The sequence below is a fragment of the Varanus komodoensis genome, unplaced genomic scaffold, assembly GCF_004798865.1.
Source record: "Varanus komodoensis strain SLA01 unplaced genomic scaffold, ASM479886v1 scaffold1, whole genome shotgun sequence".
Taxonomy (NCBI): domain Eukaryota; kingdom Metazoa; phylum Chordata; class Lepidosauria; order Squamata; family Varanidae; genus Varanus; species Varanus komodoensis.
Window position 1 is genome coordinate 121833070 of NW_025335268.1, and position 18857 is coordinate 121851926.

Genomic DNA, 18857 nt, shown 5'->3' on the forward strand with positions numbered 1-18857 from the left:
AGGCTCCAGCTGAAGCAAGGGAAAGGTGCTTGATTGATGTGCTGCTTTTCTAAATATCTCCAAGAATTTTTGGATGGTGAAAGAGATTTACAGAACTACACAGACTTCGCACCCATGCAAAACAAAGCATGGCAGTGAGGAGGCCAAGTTATTATGCCCATTTGATCAAATCACATTGTCTATTAGCCTTATCCCATATGACCATTTGATGCTCTTGACTTCCTTTTCCCGAGTCTCTTGCTTCGCTACTCACCGCAACAGCAAAAGCAATGGGTCCAGCAAAGCTCCAAATCAATGTATCATAGATGGAGAGCCAACAGAAGTCTGGGTTCCCATAGCCTTCAGGGTCTAGGCCAACAGCAAGTCCTAAGGAAAGATGCCACACAGAAACATCAGTGGAAGGAAGAAGGAGCAAATATCCTTCACCTAGTCAGTCAGGTAGCAGTTTATGGCTTGAATAGTGGGGGCTAGTACTGAAAGGCAGAAATGCTGCTAGGCCTGTAGCCAGTGCATCCCAGCCCTATTTCTATTTTAGGTTATGTTTGGCTAGCTATATTTGGTTTGAGTTCATTCTTAGATGCCCAGTACAAAGCAAACAGGATACCAACACACTTCCTATGATGTTCTGGGTGCCAAACTAAGACTCAGGGGGAAGGCAGACCCTCAGAGACATCTAGGCCCTGGCCTAGACTATATAATGTTTGGTGCAGGCCCCACCTGTGATGAATGCTGGTACGCCCCAGCCAACCATGTAGTAGAAGCGCATGGGGCCGTAGTTGATGTCGCGCACCTCACTCAGCATGCGGTAGATGTGCAGTGCTTCTAACAGTGCCCAGGCAAAGGCACACATGTATAGAAAGTGCAACAAGATGGCAATGACGGTGCAGGCAAACTGGCACAGGAAGAGAAAAAGAGAAATTATACATCTGCAGAAAGAGATGGGTGGATATTTAACCTAATGTACTATCTTTGCTCTTCAACTCCAGGAACAACTGCTGTTGTGGCTGGCTAGCTGCCCTGTCTCATCAGGCTCAATGTTACACATACATGGAAGGACACACAAGATGCTCAAGAAGACTACCCTGTTCATTTAACACCCAGCAATAATTAGCAATGGGTTCCATTCCCAAACAAGATAACATGTTGGTGCTACCAGATTTGGTAGTAACTGGCATTATCAGCTGTGTAGCTGAGTTTGCTGCCCTTGCTCCCATAGCGCACATGTACCACTCCCACCCCAGGAGCTCACTGGTAGGTCAGCTTGGTTGATGCCCAGGAGAAAGATGAGCTCAGAGAGAAACAGTGCCACCACCAGATTCTTGCGGATGCTTTGCTGGTTGGATCGCAGGGCCCGCAGGCCAGCCAGGAAGATGAAGGTGAGCAAAAGGCTGCCTAGCGTTACAGCAATGGAGGCATACGTGATGGTCTTCAGGGGCAGGATCTCGCCATTCTGGGAGGAAAAGAGGATTTATTCACAGGCACATTAAGGAATGTGGATTGTACTACAATGTCATGGCTCTTCCACCCCATCCTGAAGGACAACCCTTTTTGCAGCATTCTCTGGTATGACTTTGCCCACCCACAGCCAGAGATAGGTCTTCATTTGTCTCACCTCTCTGCGAGAAATGTCCATCAGCACAGCAAAGCTGGTCATGTGGTTGCACTGACAGCTGACGTGAGTCTCATTCCTGAAGACAACTTCACAGCCTTTGGCTGACCAGCCACCAGTCCCACTGACCCTGGGAAAAAGCACAGTCAGGGAAGGTCTGCCAAGCTGAGGATATCATTGCGTGCTTCTCCTTCCTCCTTTCCTCCCAAACATGCATAAGCCCCCAAGACCTTTTGTCCAGGGAATGGGACTCACAGGATGGAATGGTTCCAGAATACACAGATAGGTTTTGTGCGCTCCTCAGTTTCCAGCAGCCGGAACTGTACCGTGATGGGTTTCTCAAGGGCCCGCTGCATCAGTGCGTCATTGTCATGGATGCTGATGCTCACCACTGGAGTGTTGATAACAGGGCGCTTAGGGACTCTGTGAGAGTAAATGGCACATGTTACAACATATCCCAGTTTCCTATACGGGTAAAGTTTAGCCTTATTTAGTGGCCCATCCCACAAAGTAACAACATAATAATTAATATAATAAAGTAATAAATTATAGCACCAATACAAGTGTTCATGATGATGAATAAGACAATAACAACAAAGTTTTGCTTCCTGCTGCCCATTTCGGTCCTGAGCACTGGAGATCATGGTGGACAGGAGGCCATGAAGCTGTATAAAAGCTGATGGGGCTTCAACAATGGGGAATGAATGGACTGATGCGGGGAGAACTATGATGTGGACAGTCCCCTTAGCAGGAATTTACCAAATCTCCAAACTGTATGGCAAATACAGATCGTGGTATGACTGTTTTCTGAGTATCTGAGGGGGCCCCACTACAACCTCAACTGATGAGTTGAGGTGTGCATTTGGGGTGTGCGACAGGTCTTACCTCAGGCTCCGTTTATCTGTGTCATACTGTTCTGGAAGCAGACCTGCCAGTGTGCGGTAAATTATCACACTGGCAATAGCCTGGCCCTCGCTCAGATCTGGGTGCCTCTTTTGTCTTGTCATCAGGGCAGGTTCTTCTTCCTCACCTGCACCAGGAAGATGTTTGGCATTGGCCATAGAAGGTTCTGGGAAAATGAGCATGAGATACTGAGCTGGATTTAACTCTGCCTGAAGAGCAGGTCAAGGCAGATGCTCATTCTTTTAACAGATATGTATTTCCAGTATTTATAGATGGCCTTTTCTGCAAAAGCACACCCAAAGTAATGGTTCTCTAAGGATATTTCATGGACTTGCTTCCATTGCCTCTGTATCATATCCCTCATGACCAAAAGACCTCCATTCCCACTCCTGATTAAGGGCTTGATTTAACTTCCTTTCAGCAGGTCTGAGCTATCCAAATATGTTCTGTATGGCTGCCACGCTGCTTGTAAGTCCTTACTTTGAGATCAGCTTTCTAGTCTAGACTGACTAAGATCTGCCTGAGACATTGTGAAGGGCGAGATATAAAAGCTTTAAATAAATAAAATAAATAAACATTAAGTTAAACTGACTCCTCACAACTGATTCCAAACAGCTCTTAAAGGTTTTCTGAATCATTTTAGCTACTAAACTAGCTTTAGAGCATTCCATGTGGACTGAAACTTTCAAACTTCCTTCCTTACCTTCAAAGTTATCGCTGGATCAAGCAAAAAATGTGCAAAACTGTATCAAGTGAACACATCCCCAGTTGTTCCTGACAAGGCAATTTCTTCAGCCCTAACCATTCTAGTAATTTCCCCAGCCCTCCTGATTGCTCCGACTCTCTCCCCAGCCCTTCCAGATCATCCTTTCTCCTTGCTCTCACTGAATACACTGGTGAAATGTCCTCCCTTCAATTATTCAATGGTTTTTCTTTTTAATGAAAAGCAGGCACAGGGGCTGGAAATTTGGAGTTCAGAACTAACAAAGGGAAGGCCTCTGTTTTATACAGTTGACAACTCCCCAGAACTATTCCCCACTTCTGGGCAGGAAATATATAGGACCCCCCTTAGCTGTCTTTTCATGTGGAGAAAAACAGCTTGGGTACAATGGGGTCCTGAATGAACCCAAGGAAGGAAATAGTTAAGCAAGGTTTTCTCATCCTGCCCTCCACTGGTCCTCTGTTTTCCATTTCAGCCATCTATTGTTTGCTTTCCATTAGAATTGTTTCCCCTGGCACACAAACAGCCCCTAAGAAGGATCCTAATAACCGCCTATCATAAGGAATGCCTGATTATGTCATTTAGTATTAATTTGCTTCAATGTTACACAAATCCTGCTTCCACAGACGCTGCCAATTCCTCTGAGGTTCGCTAAATAGCTCCCTGCTATGTTGACCCTATGTACAGATAACAGACACAGCTTATTTTCTGAAGCACAGACAACAAAAGGTGACAGAAATGTACTAAGGCAAAGGTTGAAGGGCAAATAAGCTAGCTAATAGAAAAGTTAACTAACTGGTTCAGTGGTCTGAATTCTGAACATCTACAGCGGAATTATAAAGGATACATCTATTTGGTAATGGTTCCCTATTGCCCTTACTCTGGGTCATAAAGGGATGACCTGCCAAGGAACATGACAAAATATAAACAGTTCACTTTTGCTTCTAGAATGGCTTCAGAGAATTTTTACCCAGAAGCCCAAAACTCACGTTTGCCTTCTGGAGCCTTGAAGACACTTTCAGGCAGGATGACTGTAGTTTCTAAGTCAGCGGGTTTCTCGCCCCGGAGTGCCTCATAGTGAGGCAGCTTTGCACCAGCAAAGTTCATCTTCTCCAGCCTAACCACAGAAATCACTGCCAAAAAATATAAAATATCATAATCACAAGCATCAAACCAGCTCAGCACCATCTTACAGCAGCATAGCATCAGTCATAAATACTTAACTTTTACAGGGACATGGTTATACATCGACTGGAGGGCTTCAGATGAGGGTTAAACCTGAAGCCCCAAGGCAAGAGCACCCCACCTGAGATCCCAATCTGGTTCCTCAGAGTTCCCTCAGCAGCCAGGTCCCCTTTCCCCGACTCATCACATTTGGTGGTTTTTGAGCTTCTGAGTGTTTTTCCTATTCTAAAAGGTAGAAATGCCTTACCTTTTTTATTCAAAGTAACAAATTCAAGCTGAACTATGCTGGGTTTTTTTTTTATATTTAGGCCTTGATTCTTTTTCTTGCCCCTTTTTCCTTTAGACCTCCCCACCCTGTAAAGCTCCTACAAAACTGAATCCAGTCCTACAAATAATTTCCCCCCAATATTTTCCCATCTCTCTCCACACTCCGTTTATAGATTCTGACAAAAGTAACATATTTATATCCTTTCAAAAAGACAAGAAATGGCATACACAAGCATACATCAATTCATCCATCACAGAGCTGGTACAGGTTAGTAGTTAACAAGGTGTGTTTATGGGGGGGGGGCGGTCCCCAAACCACTTCATATCAAATGAATATGTGATGGAATCATGACACTGTGTGAGGTAGCCCCACTGTGACTGCACCAGTTGGGGTTCTTACCAGGTCCCAGACATGCAGCTGGCTTCTGAGTTGGTAGTCTGGGGCTACCTATGTAGCATAGACCCATACCATTAACAAATGACAGGAATTCAAATGAATCCCTTCTAATGTGACCTGTGAGTAGGGAAAGGCCAGGTTTATATACCTCTGCCAAGAATTGAGTAGTTGACCTTACAAAAGCCACAGTCCCTCAGCTTCAGTAGCCCCACAACTGCATGCAATATACTAGCCTAACTGAGGTTAATGGAAAGATTGTTAGGGCAGGTTCTACACCTAACGTAATTTTGTTAAGATCTCATCATGCACTGGAATAGCCACATCCCACATGTCTTCTCCTAGAGCACACAGGAAGACTCCCATGGGATAGCCACAGTTTTCATGCCATTTTCCCACGTCACATACATATGCACTAGCACTATTAGTGGGTGTTGCTCACTTGATGGTATTTACCATTATTCGAGAAAATGTCAGGAAGAATTGGAAAGGAGATGTGTGCAGGAAGTGGCCCTTGAGGTTGTGTTTGTTTTTAGCTCAAGTAGTGATGTGCACATACAAGGAGTGAAAATGGAAAAAAATACAGTTCCTCCTGTCCCCTCCCTTCAACAAAAGCCTGGAAAAAAGAGAAAGGGGCTGCTGCTTGCTCCTGTCCTTCCAAGGCAGTGGGACTCCCTTTTTCTCCATCCAAAAGCAACCTCCCTCCCATGCACTTTCCCATGTGTTAGCTCTGTGGATTTGGTTACAAGGCCACTGAAGGAAATACAATTTATTTCTGGGTAGACATGCATTTCAGATAGTTGTTTCCTAAAGAAAAGACATGAAAGATGCCATGAAGTTTATTTATTATGAAGAATCTCTGAGTCACTGCTCTGTTTGCAGAGCCAGAGCCCAGAACAGACACTTCCTCTCCTCCACCAACCCCACAAGGGAAAGCAAAGATAATTCCAAATGAGTATACGCATAATGGCACATGCCACAATGGAAATGTATGAGGGAGAAAACAGAAATCAAATTTGTGAATAGGAGGAGAGAACTATGCAAGAGAATCAAAAACAAGCAGCATCATATGCCACAGGAGTTATCCAGGTGATAAAGTAGTGCCAAGTAGTAAAAAGTAGTAAAAGCTTGGTGTAGATCCAGCCTAGGATAAAGGGCTTTTGATAAAGGGAAAAGCAGTCCAATATGAAAGCTGAGCATAACTGTTTCGGCTACAATAGTTAGCAGAATAATTTATTAGTGAAACTGGTTTTAAAAGTTTTGATCAACCCTAAAAATTGTATTTGATTAATCAAGAAGCATTTTAACAAGTTATTAACTGTTTTAACACAAAACTTTACAGAACATGGTAGTAACCATCAAGTCTGTCTGTGCGCACACACACACAGAAATACAGCCTGCCACCACAAAAGTATGTGTGCATATTCTAATGTGTATGTATGTACCATATAATGTTTTTCTTCAGTAATTTTGTTTTGTTCACATGCAAATATATGGACTGGTCAATCCATCAACAAAGATGACTGCAATTAAACAACTGAGATTTCTTTCATCAGGAAACAGCCCTCACAATGATGAGGAGGAGAAGGGTCTCACCAATGTTGGGTGTGATAATGGTGAAGGGATTTAGATACGTCTTGCGCATGTTCTGGGCCAGTGTGCTGGCATAATCCTCGAAGTGTTTGAGCAGCTGGGCTGTGCCCCCCTCAGTCTGCTGGATCAGTTCCCAGTGGTGTTTGTTGCTGTTGTCCAGCAAGGCACTGCCTACTTTGAGCAGGTTCTACAGGGAAGAAAGGAAAGCACCATGTAAGAGAGAGAGGAGTAGCCTCTGCTGGCAAATCTAACCCATAGTTCAGGACTCCATGATGTCAAGGGCACGGCTAGAAATGGCCTCTGCTGGCAGGTCCAACCTATAGTTCAGGACCAGATGATGTCAGGGCACAAAGCCAGAAATGGCTAATATGGCAAGGTTTTTTCTTCTGGGATTTATGGTAGTCACAATAGCGCACAGGGACATTGTTGGGATTCCCGTGTGCTTTTGTGCTCATGGTATTTTTGGCCCTTGAAACCCAAATTCTACTTAGAAAGCAATCTTCACCTGGGAAGATGGCTCTGGAGCCGAGTCTATGATCGGGTTTGCATGACATAACAAGCAACTGTTAATGTTATTACTGACTTTTGTGTACCCTGAACCCAGCCTCACTGGTTTACCATTGTGAGAACCACAGTAAGAAATGACTGTCTTGTCTAGAATTTCTCCCTGCCACGATTGCTAATTGTTTTATCTAACACAGCCCATTGTAGGAAAAGCCCTAAAAAAGCCAGCCACTCAGCAAGAGCAGCTTTAGCCAAGTGGCCCAGACATGTGGCTGACAGCTGCTTCAGCTTGACATAGCTGCCAAAAGTATCCCCCTGACCTCCTGCCCCAGAGATTTACTCTAGGGCAGGAGCTGGCAACCAACTGGGCAGCACAAATAGCCCAGCCACACCAATCACTGACTGGGAATAAGCACTCTTCAAGACACATCTCTGTCTAGCCCAGGCTTCTCTTTCCCCACTCCTGCTTAAGTGGCTTTCTTTGCAGCAAAAGAGGGGTGTCCCCTTTCCCTGCTCCTGTAGGAGAGAGACTTAGGCAGGAGTGGCAGCATGACCCAGCTGACTGCCCCTCCCTGGCCCCTGCCTGACAATAAGCCTGTCAGACATGGAGGAGCATTGGCTCCACAACAATCTAATGGGTGGGGATGCTGCAAATGGGGAAGCATCACCCAGATGACTGCCCCCATCCCTACACCTGAGAGACCTACTGTAAGGCAGGAGCAGTAGGAGCAGCTGTGCCATGCTGCCTGCACCCTCACCTCACCCATGAGAGTCAATCAGGCATCCACACCTCCTGTTCCAGAGTTCTCCCCTGGAGCAGGAGATAAGAATGCCACCTCAGCTCCCTGCTCTCTCTACTGAACTTCAGGACAGAGACCCTGTTTTCTCAGTGGAGAGTCTTTGACAGTGGCAGCAACTTGAAATCAGTTTGAAATTATGACTGTCAAAGAAAGCGGCGTCATTCTCCTCATGGTAACCCCTCAGATCTGCCAGCACCCTGCCATGAGGGAAGAGGGGGTGGGGTGGGGAAGCAAAGCAACTAAGATGAGCCCAATCATCTGTCAGGCTCAGCATGGCTGCTTGGCACTTAATGGCAACTCATCATGACAATTTACCATGATCATTTGCCACTACATGAGAACCTATCCTATAGGAGACTATCCTATATCAGCCTCTTGCCAGCTGAGATCCAGACCAGAGGATTATGAGATCTGACGTATGGACCATGGATCGAAGCAGGCAATTCTAAACTCAAATGATGGCGGGAGATTCCTTCCTTTCAGAAGGCATCTGCCCAAGCTGACTGGACCCCTTCTGACATGTCCCACAGGCAGCTCTGAGCAGCATCATGCTTCTCCCAAGTGGGGGAACAGCTGCTCTGGTTTAAGATCATATAAATCATAAATGAATGTATGATTTTATGGTATACCTCTGTGAAATGCACATCCTGTGTAGCAGCCAGGCCAAACCCTTCTTGAGTGCTCTCATGTTTCAGGAGCTGGGATGAGAGGTGATAAGCCACCTTGATGTCACTGCCAAAGAAGCTGGCTGTGTTCTGTGTAGCATTGCGAAGCTGGAGAGCTACCCACTGGGACTGCTCTGTATCCAAAAGGGTCTCATTCCGCAGCAGCCTCTCTGCCTATTCCACAAAGAAAAGGAAAAGATACTCAGCAGAAGGCATAAAGAACAAAATGAGATCACTGACCAGATGAAGTCCCCAGATGCAGTCCCCAGTCCAAATTCAGTTCCCTTCTGTAAAATAGCAGTAATTGCCATCACAATGGGTTGTTGTCAAGGCTATGCTGATTAGTGTTACTACAATCAACATGCACAAACGCAGAATTTAACTGTGATCACAGAATCCCTCCTGAAAAACCATTCCTTTCAAGTTCCTATTCTTTATGGGAACTCAGAAATGCTTATATGCAAACAGACACCATTCAGAAACATAATCACATACACATCTTTCCAAGCAGACCAGTTGAGGGAGGGATTTCTCTCCTTCTCAATGCTGAATGAGGATAAGAGTTTCTTGCTACCCGGGAAGAGGGAGGAGGACCTGGGGAAGAAGCTGGCAGGCTGAGTGGAGAAGCCCAGCAGGCCATATCCACACGCTGGAAGTTCCCCGCACCTCAGGAGGAACAGATATAATTCTCGTGATTGTGTAAGCAAAGAAAACTCAGGGTGAATAACAGTGCTATGAAATGCTCAACAGAGGACAAATGCAAAGCACCTCCTCATCAGCAAAGGGCAATTCATGTCACTACTCAACCAGCCCAATCTATCCAATCAATGACTCAGTGCTGCATTTCAGTACATGCAACTGGGCTAGCAGAAGAGGACTTTCCCTCCACTCCTCCCCATGGAAGCCTCTCCAAGCCCCTGAAAATTCTATGGAGGGCTGGGAAACCCTACTGAGTTGGAGCAAAGTGTTTATCATGAGCAGGGCCTTTCCATACATGGAAGGCCCATACTGAGTCCAACTCAATGGTGGAAGGCTGGATGTATGAAAGCATCCTTCTGATTGCTCTGGAACAGGGTCAGAGGTCACAGGTTCATTGAAAGGCTCTTCACACCTCATCCCTGGCTTACAGTGCAGGGACCATTAGAAGATCACCAGAGACCATGCAATTGCATCTTCAGGTCAAGTAAGACCACAGCATTGTAACTGGGGGCTGCTGATTTGAGAGAAAGTCTCAAAGTAAAACTGACAGAAACTACATGCAGACACATAAGGAAGCAAGTCCATAGACTCCTGGCTTCGTTTTGGGCACAGGAGAAATTGAGAGAAAAGCACTTACGAGGCCCTTCAGAGCAGCAAAGGTCAGTGAAGTGCAGTTGAAGAGGTTGGGTGCCAGCCAGCCCTTGTGTTCATCACAGTGCCTCACGGCAGTCCCTACAAGGAAGCAAGAAAGAATGGTCAGTCCCGCTGTGCATCTTACACATTAAACATTGGTCCACAAAAATGCCAGTACATTCTTTGCTGGTGCAGCCTCTTCAACCCCATTCAGGATTTAAGCCAAAAGGCCAATAGTTAGGTTTTTAGTTAATCATGCAGTGCAGAGAGGAGTCCTCAGAATCAGTACAGATTTCATTGGTATCAAAAGATCACAAAGAGGAGTGCTTGGTTCATGCAAGAACCATGTGATCAAACTGGTCGCTTGTCCCACATACACACGATCAAAGATGTTTCATTACCGACAGATCCCCTGGGACAAGATGCAGCTGCAGGCAAGCCAAAGCGGGTACGTGGCCACCAAATGTTAGCTTCAATGGCACGTGGGCAGCTATCATAGTTCACTGTAAGGCAAAAGAAACAATCTGTGAACCAGTATTTCCTCTTTATACAAACCCAGTGTGGCTCCTCAAGCAAGGATGCCCCAGGTAAATGGCAAGGTGGTCCAGAATTCATACCTCTACAAATGTCTACTTCACTAGTAAAGGGTGTGCAGAGAAGCATGGAAACAAGGAAACCTGGGTCATCTGGAAAACAGCCATCTGCTTCCAAGATAACAGATTTTTCAGTGGGTTTTTTTACTGTGATGTGTTTATATTGTTCCATCAATACTGTTAATTATTCATTTGTATTGTATTATGATTCCTATGATCTATGTTGTTAGCCACTCTGAATGTACTGATGACAATGATGACAACGACAACAACATCTGCCAGACACTAGAAAGGAACAGAACTTTTAAAAACTAAAGTTGGGTTGACATCCTCCCTCCATCTAGCCAGTCTTTAGTCACTGAGATAATACCATCTGAGGTAGAGGCCCATTCAGTTTAGTGCTGCTATACTGGCTGACAAATCTTGCCAAGGGGTGGCTCTGTTGTAACTGTGTGAGCATAGGTTTGGATGGGATGGTGCCACACACTATTGTGGATGGTGTCCTGATCAGTTGCAAAATTTATTCAGCCCCAAGAGATGGCCAGTGCTGGTTTTCCCTGCTGACAAGCCTATTGCCTCCCATTGTATCCATCCTCAGCTCAGCTCAGCTCAGCTCAGCTGAGTATGGTAATAGCATTCCAAATCTACTCTGTGCCCAACAAACCACTGCTGACCTTCACAGCCATTGGTGGTGACTTCTGCAAAAGGGTTGTCACAGCGGTCACATCGACGCCCAATCACACCTGGCTTGCAGGAACACAGCCCATTCTCAGGGTCGCAGGTGCGAGCCAGTGAGCCTGTGGGGTAGCAGTCACAGAGCAAACACATGGCACTGTCTGCTGGCTGGTAGTAGTTCTCCTGTAGAACAGTAGTAAAATATATCAATCCTGAAAACTCTGGAAAACTCTGCAGCTCATGCAAAGTCTACAAATGGCCTGGTTAACTCAGCATCCAGTCTTTCTTCCAAAACCTATTTTGAGCCACCAATAATACACACACACTGGGATAGTTCTTCTTCAAGCATCCATTAGCAGAGATATGACTTTGCACTAAATTCCCCTTCAGCAGTTCAAATGCACAGTTTTCAAAGACAGAAAATCCTACAGTGCTGGTATATCAGTCATTTCTAATCTAGTTCATCTCCAGTCAGCTCTGCGAGTAATTTTAAGCTGACAGAGGAAGAAGCTCTGTCTGTGAATCGCACTAGACCACAGTGCACAAACTATGAACAAAGAAGAGCAAGCCACAGTGAGGCTGAGGCCTGCTGCTCCCTTCCATCCTTCTGGCAGGAGTTTGGAAGCTTTTGCATAAGCATGCCTTACTTCTGGTTAACCACAGCACCTGGAGGGGAAAAAACTGTGGTTACTTTGAAACAATCTAACTTCAAACCATGGTTTCTAAATCTGGCTTACTGAACTTAATTATGCTAGCCAGTGATAATGGGAGTTGTAGTTCAACAAACCTAGTGGGCACCAAGATGGGAGAGGCTGATTTAGCATTACCATGTGAGAACACAGCCCATGATTTACTTAGGGCCACCCAATAAGATTCAGCAAGCAGGGATCTGGACTAAAATGCCCTACTTCTTCATTGAATAGTTTTCAAACTGTTTTTGAGGAAAGCCCAGAATCTTTGGAAGTTTATCAAGATTCTTCACTAGGAAGATCAGTAATCGTGGACAAGCTTCTCTGCAAGTCAGCTGGACCACTCAAAACTATTCTTCCCAAACAGTTTGCAACTGCAGGAAAATGCTGTACATACCGAGAATGTACACCAGAACATACCCCAGATTCTTCAGCATAAGGCCGCCAGATCACTCAAGCTCAGCAGGAGGAGATTTAGGATTCCATAGCAATTCCCATTCTCTCAAATGACATAAGGCAACCTGACAAGATGCCATCACCTGGGGCCCTGAAGAATACCTCCAACCCTCATTCTGTACCTTGGTCACCAGCTCTCCTCCCCATATTCATTGGTAGCAAGCCAGCTGGGAGGCTCAGAGTAGTTGTCAGAGTACTCTGGTCACCAAAAGACCCCTTTTTTCAAGAACTACTCAGAAAGAAAATTTCAGTTCTAAACAGTGATAAAGAAAGCATCAAGCTAATGGGCAGCTTTTATACAAATAAATAACTACAGCAGACCCAGTTGTTATCCAACTTCTCTTAATTGTTTGCTGTGTGTTATAACTGCTCACTCATTACCATTCTACTTTTCCTTGGCAAATAGATTCATTTGGAAAAGTTCTCAAAAGCACAATACTTAAAAGCTAATCAGACAACCGAACCATCACACTGGCTACAAATTTTCTACCTAAAAATCTGAAAATCAGCTTATCAACTACCCTGCCACCTCTTAAGTCATCCTCAGACTCCAGCCTGCAGCTCTATCCTCACATGGGATTCTCAAAGAAGCCAGGGCCCACCTTGCAGCGACACTCTCCAGTAGTTTTGTTGCAGTCAGGGTCAAAGCCTTTACCAACATCACAGTTGCAGGGTCCACATATAGGATGCCCCCACCATCCCCGGGGACAGGGCTGAGCCAGCCTGCCACAAAGAGAGCACAAAACCTGTTAACAACCACACTATTAAGTATATCAGCACAGCAGCAAGTAGGCCAAGCACATGCCTGGCTCATGGCAGACAAAAATAGCTGTCAATGACAAAATTCAGATGCATCTTATAATGAAAAGCTTACTGTCAAAAAGTTCTTAAAAACTCCAAGGATTACACAATATATGTGTGTTCCCCTAGACATCTTTCCATACAGTCTTCTGCTCTCATGGGGGTGATAGCTACCAGAATTTTTAAGGACTTAACAAAGATGGTATGACTCAAAATACATAAGGACTTTGTAGGATTCCCACACACTTTTCAACATTATATACTTGTTATACTGATTTATTTTGCTACAATCATACAATGCAAAGCATTATTCCAGACTTGCACACATATCAACCACACTATATCAGTTATAAGAAAGCTCCCAACTCCTAGCCCATATATATCCAAATATAGATGCACAATGTCTCCTGAATTTATACTCCAGAAGTCCAAATGGCATCTCCTAGACATGCAGTCGAAGTGGAAGTGCCTGGTTGGATTGATCTCTTACTCACACAGCAACATGGATGCAGACTGGTCTAGAAACATATCCCCTGGCTCACCTTGCTTTTATTTATTTAGATATTTATTTAATGCTAAATCTTTAAAAATGCACAGTTTACAAAATCAAAACATAACATGCTTCATAGTAAATGAAAAACTCATCAGTTAAAATATTTAACATATTAAAAACCAAAACTAGAAATGAGTGGCTGGATCCAAACTGTGGGATGTATGCTAGTCATGACTTACTTGTTTCATTGATTTCATTGGGTTTACTCTAGATTAAATTTCAGTCCAACCTAGTAAGTGCCTAAACAAACTAACTGGTTAGCACAGCGATTCAGGAAAGAGATGGATCCTTAACAGGCATCTAAAGCAATCACTGTTCTAGAGATTGAGAAGAAGGCATTCCAAAAGCTGCAGGCTACTGCAGAGAAGGCCCACAGTACACTCAGGCATAATGCCCCACTGCAGCCCCACCACTCAGGAAAGAGCAGAAGGCTCTTCAAGTACCCATTTCCACCAATGCTGACAGGTAAGATGCATACACCTACAGGCACATTTCCATGCGCAAACATACCCACGCACGCAGATGCGCTTTCACAGCGCAGCAGTGGGCAACTCACTTGTTCTCGCAGTAGGGCCCAAAATAGTTTTCGGGACACTCACAGGTGTAGCCATGGGATGAACTGGGCTTACGGGCACACACAGCCTGATGTTCACAGGGGTTAAGGGAGCAGACATTGGCACAGCTGTCTCCATAGTAACCTGAAGCAGCACAGAAAAAAACCCTGCTTGGCGTCATTTCCACAATGCAATCCTGGCAAGAAGTACCCACCTGACACCACAGGGAAGAAAAAAAAATTGAGTTTGGGCACAGCAGCAGACCACCTTCAATGCACAGCAAAGCGTAATAGGTGCAAATGGGAGAGTGAAAGAATGGAGCTCATTCTTAAATCTTGACTGCACAGAGCCTTTGGCCTTTCAGACGGTCTGTTTAAATATTCAGATACCATCTCCCAATTTAGCTTCAATTCAGGCAGGGTGGGGGGGACACACAGAAGCTGAAGTAAGTTGAAAAAGTAAGCAGCCTCTGACAAGATTGAGTGTTTCTTGCCTCGGCTGTGTATTCATTCCTTCACTAGTAATTACATGAGGATGGCCTTTATATTCCTTCCTGTTATCTCAGAATACTAATGCTGGGATGACAAGCCCAAGACATTATCTGAATTTTGATTTTTTGCTTGTTGATGTTACTTGTCTGTTACATAAACCACCAAACCACCCTAACAAACTGTATAGGACCAAAGCATAGAACAGAAAAAACTATGATGCTTGCTTATTTATTTATTTATTTATTTATACATTTTATGCTGTCCCTACTCAAAGTGGAGTCTCTGGGCAGCTTGCTAACGGCATTCTATAAAAGTGGTAATCTGACATGGCTTCCCCACAACAGGTCTGCCTAAGAACTTCCCAATTAAATTAAAAATATCAGAATAATAAATTATGAGAGATTATCATACCTGTGCACCAACTGATCCATTGAATCAGCCTGTTTTGCATTTACCAGGCTAAGCTTTAAAGGAGGCTCCCTCAACCTGGAGCCATCCAGATATTGGGCTACAATTCCCATCACCCCGTAGGAGCTGTGCTGGCTGGGGATGATAGGAGTCATAGTCTAACACCTCCAGAGGGCACCGGGTTGGCAAAGGCTGCTCTGGAGGATGTCAGCATGGAGCTATTCCAGTACTATTCATGGGGCAGTGCTTGGATCATCACCCCACCATCCCCCTAACACACACACACACTCACTAACCTGGGTCACAGCTGCAGGAGTAACTGTCCCAGTCGTCATTGCAGTAACTGTTGACAGGGCAAGGACTGGAGTCGCATGGGTCTGGGATACTGCAGCCAGGCTCCACATTCACCTTCTCAGCTTGGTTTATACTGAGGGCCACAGCACTGGCTGATGTCTCACCCATCCGTACCCCCTGAGGTAAAGAGAGCAAGAAAGGAAGGAGAGCACCCAAGCAGCAGCAGCATTTTGAAAGTTTGTTATGGTTGTTCATGACGAACAGAACTTGCTTTTAAGTAGGAGCAGAGCCAAGTAAAAAGGCCATGTGTACACACACACAGAGACACACAATGTGTGTCTGTGTGTGTGTGTTTAGTTACTTCTCTCCGCCCCCCCCCCCACACACCCATATACACAAGGAAGAAGGACAGCAACCTCTAGATCAGGAGTCTCAAACTCAACTTACCTGGGGGCTGCTGGAAGTAGAGTCTGGGTGAGGCTGGGCTGCATCAAGCGGTGGTGGTGGGCCGCTCATCCCGCGTGGCTCCCAGAGGCCAGCCCGGGTGCCGCCAGCGCTTTGAAGGCCACAGGGCCCCTCCCCCATGCCCCGCCCGTCCCAGCAATTGGCCCGTGGGCCACGAGTTTGAGACCCCTGCTCTAGATGGTGCTGTGCTCCCTCAGATGAAAGGGCTTGAGTGAGAAATAGGTATGGATCTAACATGTAAGCAGTCTGCTCTGATTTGAAGTACCACATACCAGACCCACATCCATCTGCACAACAGACACAGTAGCAGGAAGTGGGGAGCAATACAAAACTGTAGTGCTATGCAGTTTCTTCCGTTTTAACAGGGTGCCACCTATCCTACCTATTTTCCTCTTGATCTAAAGAGAGAATGATACGTAAATAGAGCTTATGCAGCCCACAATCAACCAGCATGCAGGCTTCAGCCACACTTCCAACAACCTTGTGTTGTTGGATGAAAGTGCAGCATCAATTGATGTGGCTGCAGGTTTCCAAATGGAAACACATGGAAACTCCCAATTTGCTTATACCAGCCTTACCCAACCTGGTGCCCTCCAGATGTGTTAGAATATAACTACCTCTATGGCTGGCGGAGGAATGTTGGGAGCTGTTATCCAATACATTTGAAGGGTATTAGGTGGGTGAAGGCTGGTGCAAACAGAGAAATGGATAGATATATACAAACGCCACTGTCAGCATAAGACAGAGATTTTCAGAGGATACATGCTTGCAGTCTGCTCAAGATTTCACATGCGTGGCTGAGTGTCTAGGCTCATCAGTCGCTAGCTAAAATTATCTAGTGAGAGAACAGCTGATCCCAGCATGGTCCAGCATTACCTACCACCCAGATTGGGCTACCAGGGTCTACTTCTAGCCCAGGGCCAGCCAAAGAAATATTGCTGCCTGAGGCAAATAACAAGACGGACCCCTTCTCATTCCATGTGCAAAAGCTGAATCTTTCTTCAGCACTAGCAATAGGACACCTCACCTGAAGGCAGCAGCCTAACTCAGGGCATAGAGCAAAGCACATGCCATAGTCCTCTCCTTCAGTATCTTGCTGCCCCCGTCCCAGTATCTGTTGCCTGAGGCAACTGCTTTACTCTGCCAAAGGGCAGGGCTGGCTGGTCCTGTCGCACTTACCTGCATGCAGCCACGGAAACCATCCTGCATCTCCCCGTGCTCCCCCAGTACAGCACCAATGCTCAGGTTTCGTATTTTCAGCCCATGCAGCTCACTGCTGATGTTTGCCACCACCTGCAGGACAGGCAGACAAAGCAGCCATTTTGCAGCACTTTCTCCTAATTGCTTGATGAGCCACAACATTTCTGGGGTGCAACAGAGACTGGGAACTATACACTGTCAGAAAAGTTACAGAGCAGGAAAAGGAAGTGTGTCTGGAACCAAGATAACAGTGCATGTGGGTTGTTTTGGGGAAAGGAGACAATGATCAGATTTAGTAGGAAAGGGAGCCCAGTGATAGAATAGCCAGGAAGAAAAGTGATCAAGTGGATTGGGCTGCTGTGTATTACCCATTCTGGAAACACGTATGTACCCCATGTAGTACTTTAGTTCTCACTGGTCTCAGCACTATACTCTTCATGTTTAGCAAAGGACAGAGAGGCCCTGAGGGCCCAAAACACTTGCAAGCAGTGAGCTAAAGACTAGTTGGCCTTCCTGATCATCTGAGTGCCGGCGTTCACTCTACCTGGTGCAGGCCGTAGTCAAAGACCATTATGGCTAAGCACTGAGCTTCTGGGTTGTCCCTGCTGCTGCGCAGCTCCAACTGCAGGTGGTGCCAGTCACCGTCATTCACCTTCACCTGGTGCAGCCGCAGTGATGAGACCTGGCTGTTTGCACGGGACACGGTCATCAGCATGTTCCCGTCCCTTAACTGAGGGAGAGGTAAGAAGAGGATGAGCCAAGCCTTGCACAACATTTTGCAGTAATGAGCAACATCCGTGCTCTAACCAAGTGAGCCTGAGGACCATCCATCAGTCTGCTTAGTCTGCTATGAGGCTTCAGATACCCTTCCTTGATGGAGACGGGAACCTGTGACCCACCCCTCACTCCAGCCCCTGCACTCCTTGCTTGCAGATCCAAGCAATCTTTTCCAGGCCCCTAATCCAGAGTAACAGTGGGTTGCTACCCTGGCACTGAAACTTACCCGAAGGGTAAAGGTGGAATGCTGCCCAGCTGTAGCATGCAGGAGGATACCATTGCTCTGCCTAGTACGGAACATAAGTCCTATGTGCCATGGAAGTGTAATGACCAGTGCCAAGCTATTCCAGGTCACCATGCTGTTGCCCAAGAAACGCTGAGGGCTTGCCATTTCTTCAAGGAGAAAAAATAGGCACGTCAAAAAGGTAAGTACTTTTCCATCCAAACAGGGTTTCTACATGTATATTACCCACACATTTCCAGACATGCTCTATGACAGGGCTGACAACACATGCACATATGCCGGATGTGCCTCCTGAGGCATATTTTTGCCACTGTTGAAGCTTGCAGTTCTGCTTTGCTATTTAAAAAAAAAATCCTAGATCTCAGGATTGTAGAGAGGCTTGGAAATATGACAGAAGCACACAGAAGGTGCTAGGTTTGGTTGCCGGCATCTTGAGATTGGGTAGGAAAAATGCCTGCCTAAAATCCTGAAAAACTGCTGCCACTCAGTGTTGACAATACTGGGATAGATGGATTGATGGTCTAATTCAATATAAGGCAGCTTTTTATGTTCCTAGAAGAGTTCCAGTGACAAAAGATAAATTCCCAGAAAACGTAAGTGTGATAGTGGGGGGCGGGTTTTCCCAACAAGTGGGCATAAGAGGGACCAATGTCTGCACAATTTATGAACTGTATGATTTAACTT

The 18857-nt window shown here is 45.6% G+C and overlaps 1 protein-coding gene across 1 annotated transcript in view; it reads right to left on the reverse strand.

Moving 5' to 3' along the window:
* The window catches only part of CELSR2 (cadherin EGF LAG seven-pass G-type receptor 2), a 104038-nt gene that overhangs the window by 8843 nt on the left and 76338 nt on the right, over positions 1-18857 (reverse strand). The window contains exons 9-26 of the mRNA XM_044431756.1: positions 18156-18322; positions 17697-17882; positions 17132-17245; positions 15490-15664; positions 14297-14438; positions 12989-13109; positions 11241-11424; positions 10375-10476; positions 9978-10072; positions 8606-8815; positions 6676-6859; positions 4223-4366; positions 2495-2678; positions 1865-2032; positions 1613-1739; positions 1250-1450; positions 718-892; positions 254-366 (exon numbers count right to left, since the gene is read on the reverse strand). Of these exons, the coding sequence (XP_044287691.1) occupies positions 254-366; positions 718-892; positions 1250-1450; positions 1613-1739; positions 1865-2032; positions 2495-2678; positions 4223-4366; positions 6676-6859; positions 8606-8815; positions 9978-10072; positions 10375-10476; positions 11241-11424; positions 12989-13109; positions 14297-14438; positions 15490-15664; positions 17132-17245; positions 17697-17882; positions 18156-18322 (2792 nt within the window). The remainder of the gene's footprint in view (positions 1-253; positions 367-717; positions 893-1249; positions 1451-1612; positions 1740-1864; positions 2033-2494; positions 2679-4222; positions 4367-6675; positions 6860-8605; positions 8816-9977; positions 10073-10374; positions 10477-11240; positions 11425-12988; positions 13110-14296; positions 14439-15489; positions 15665-17131; positions 17246-17696; positions 17883-18155; positions 18323-18857) is intronic.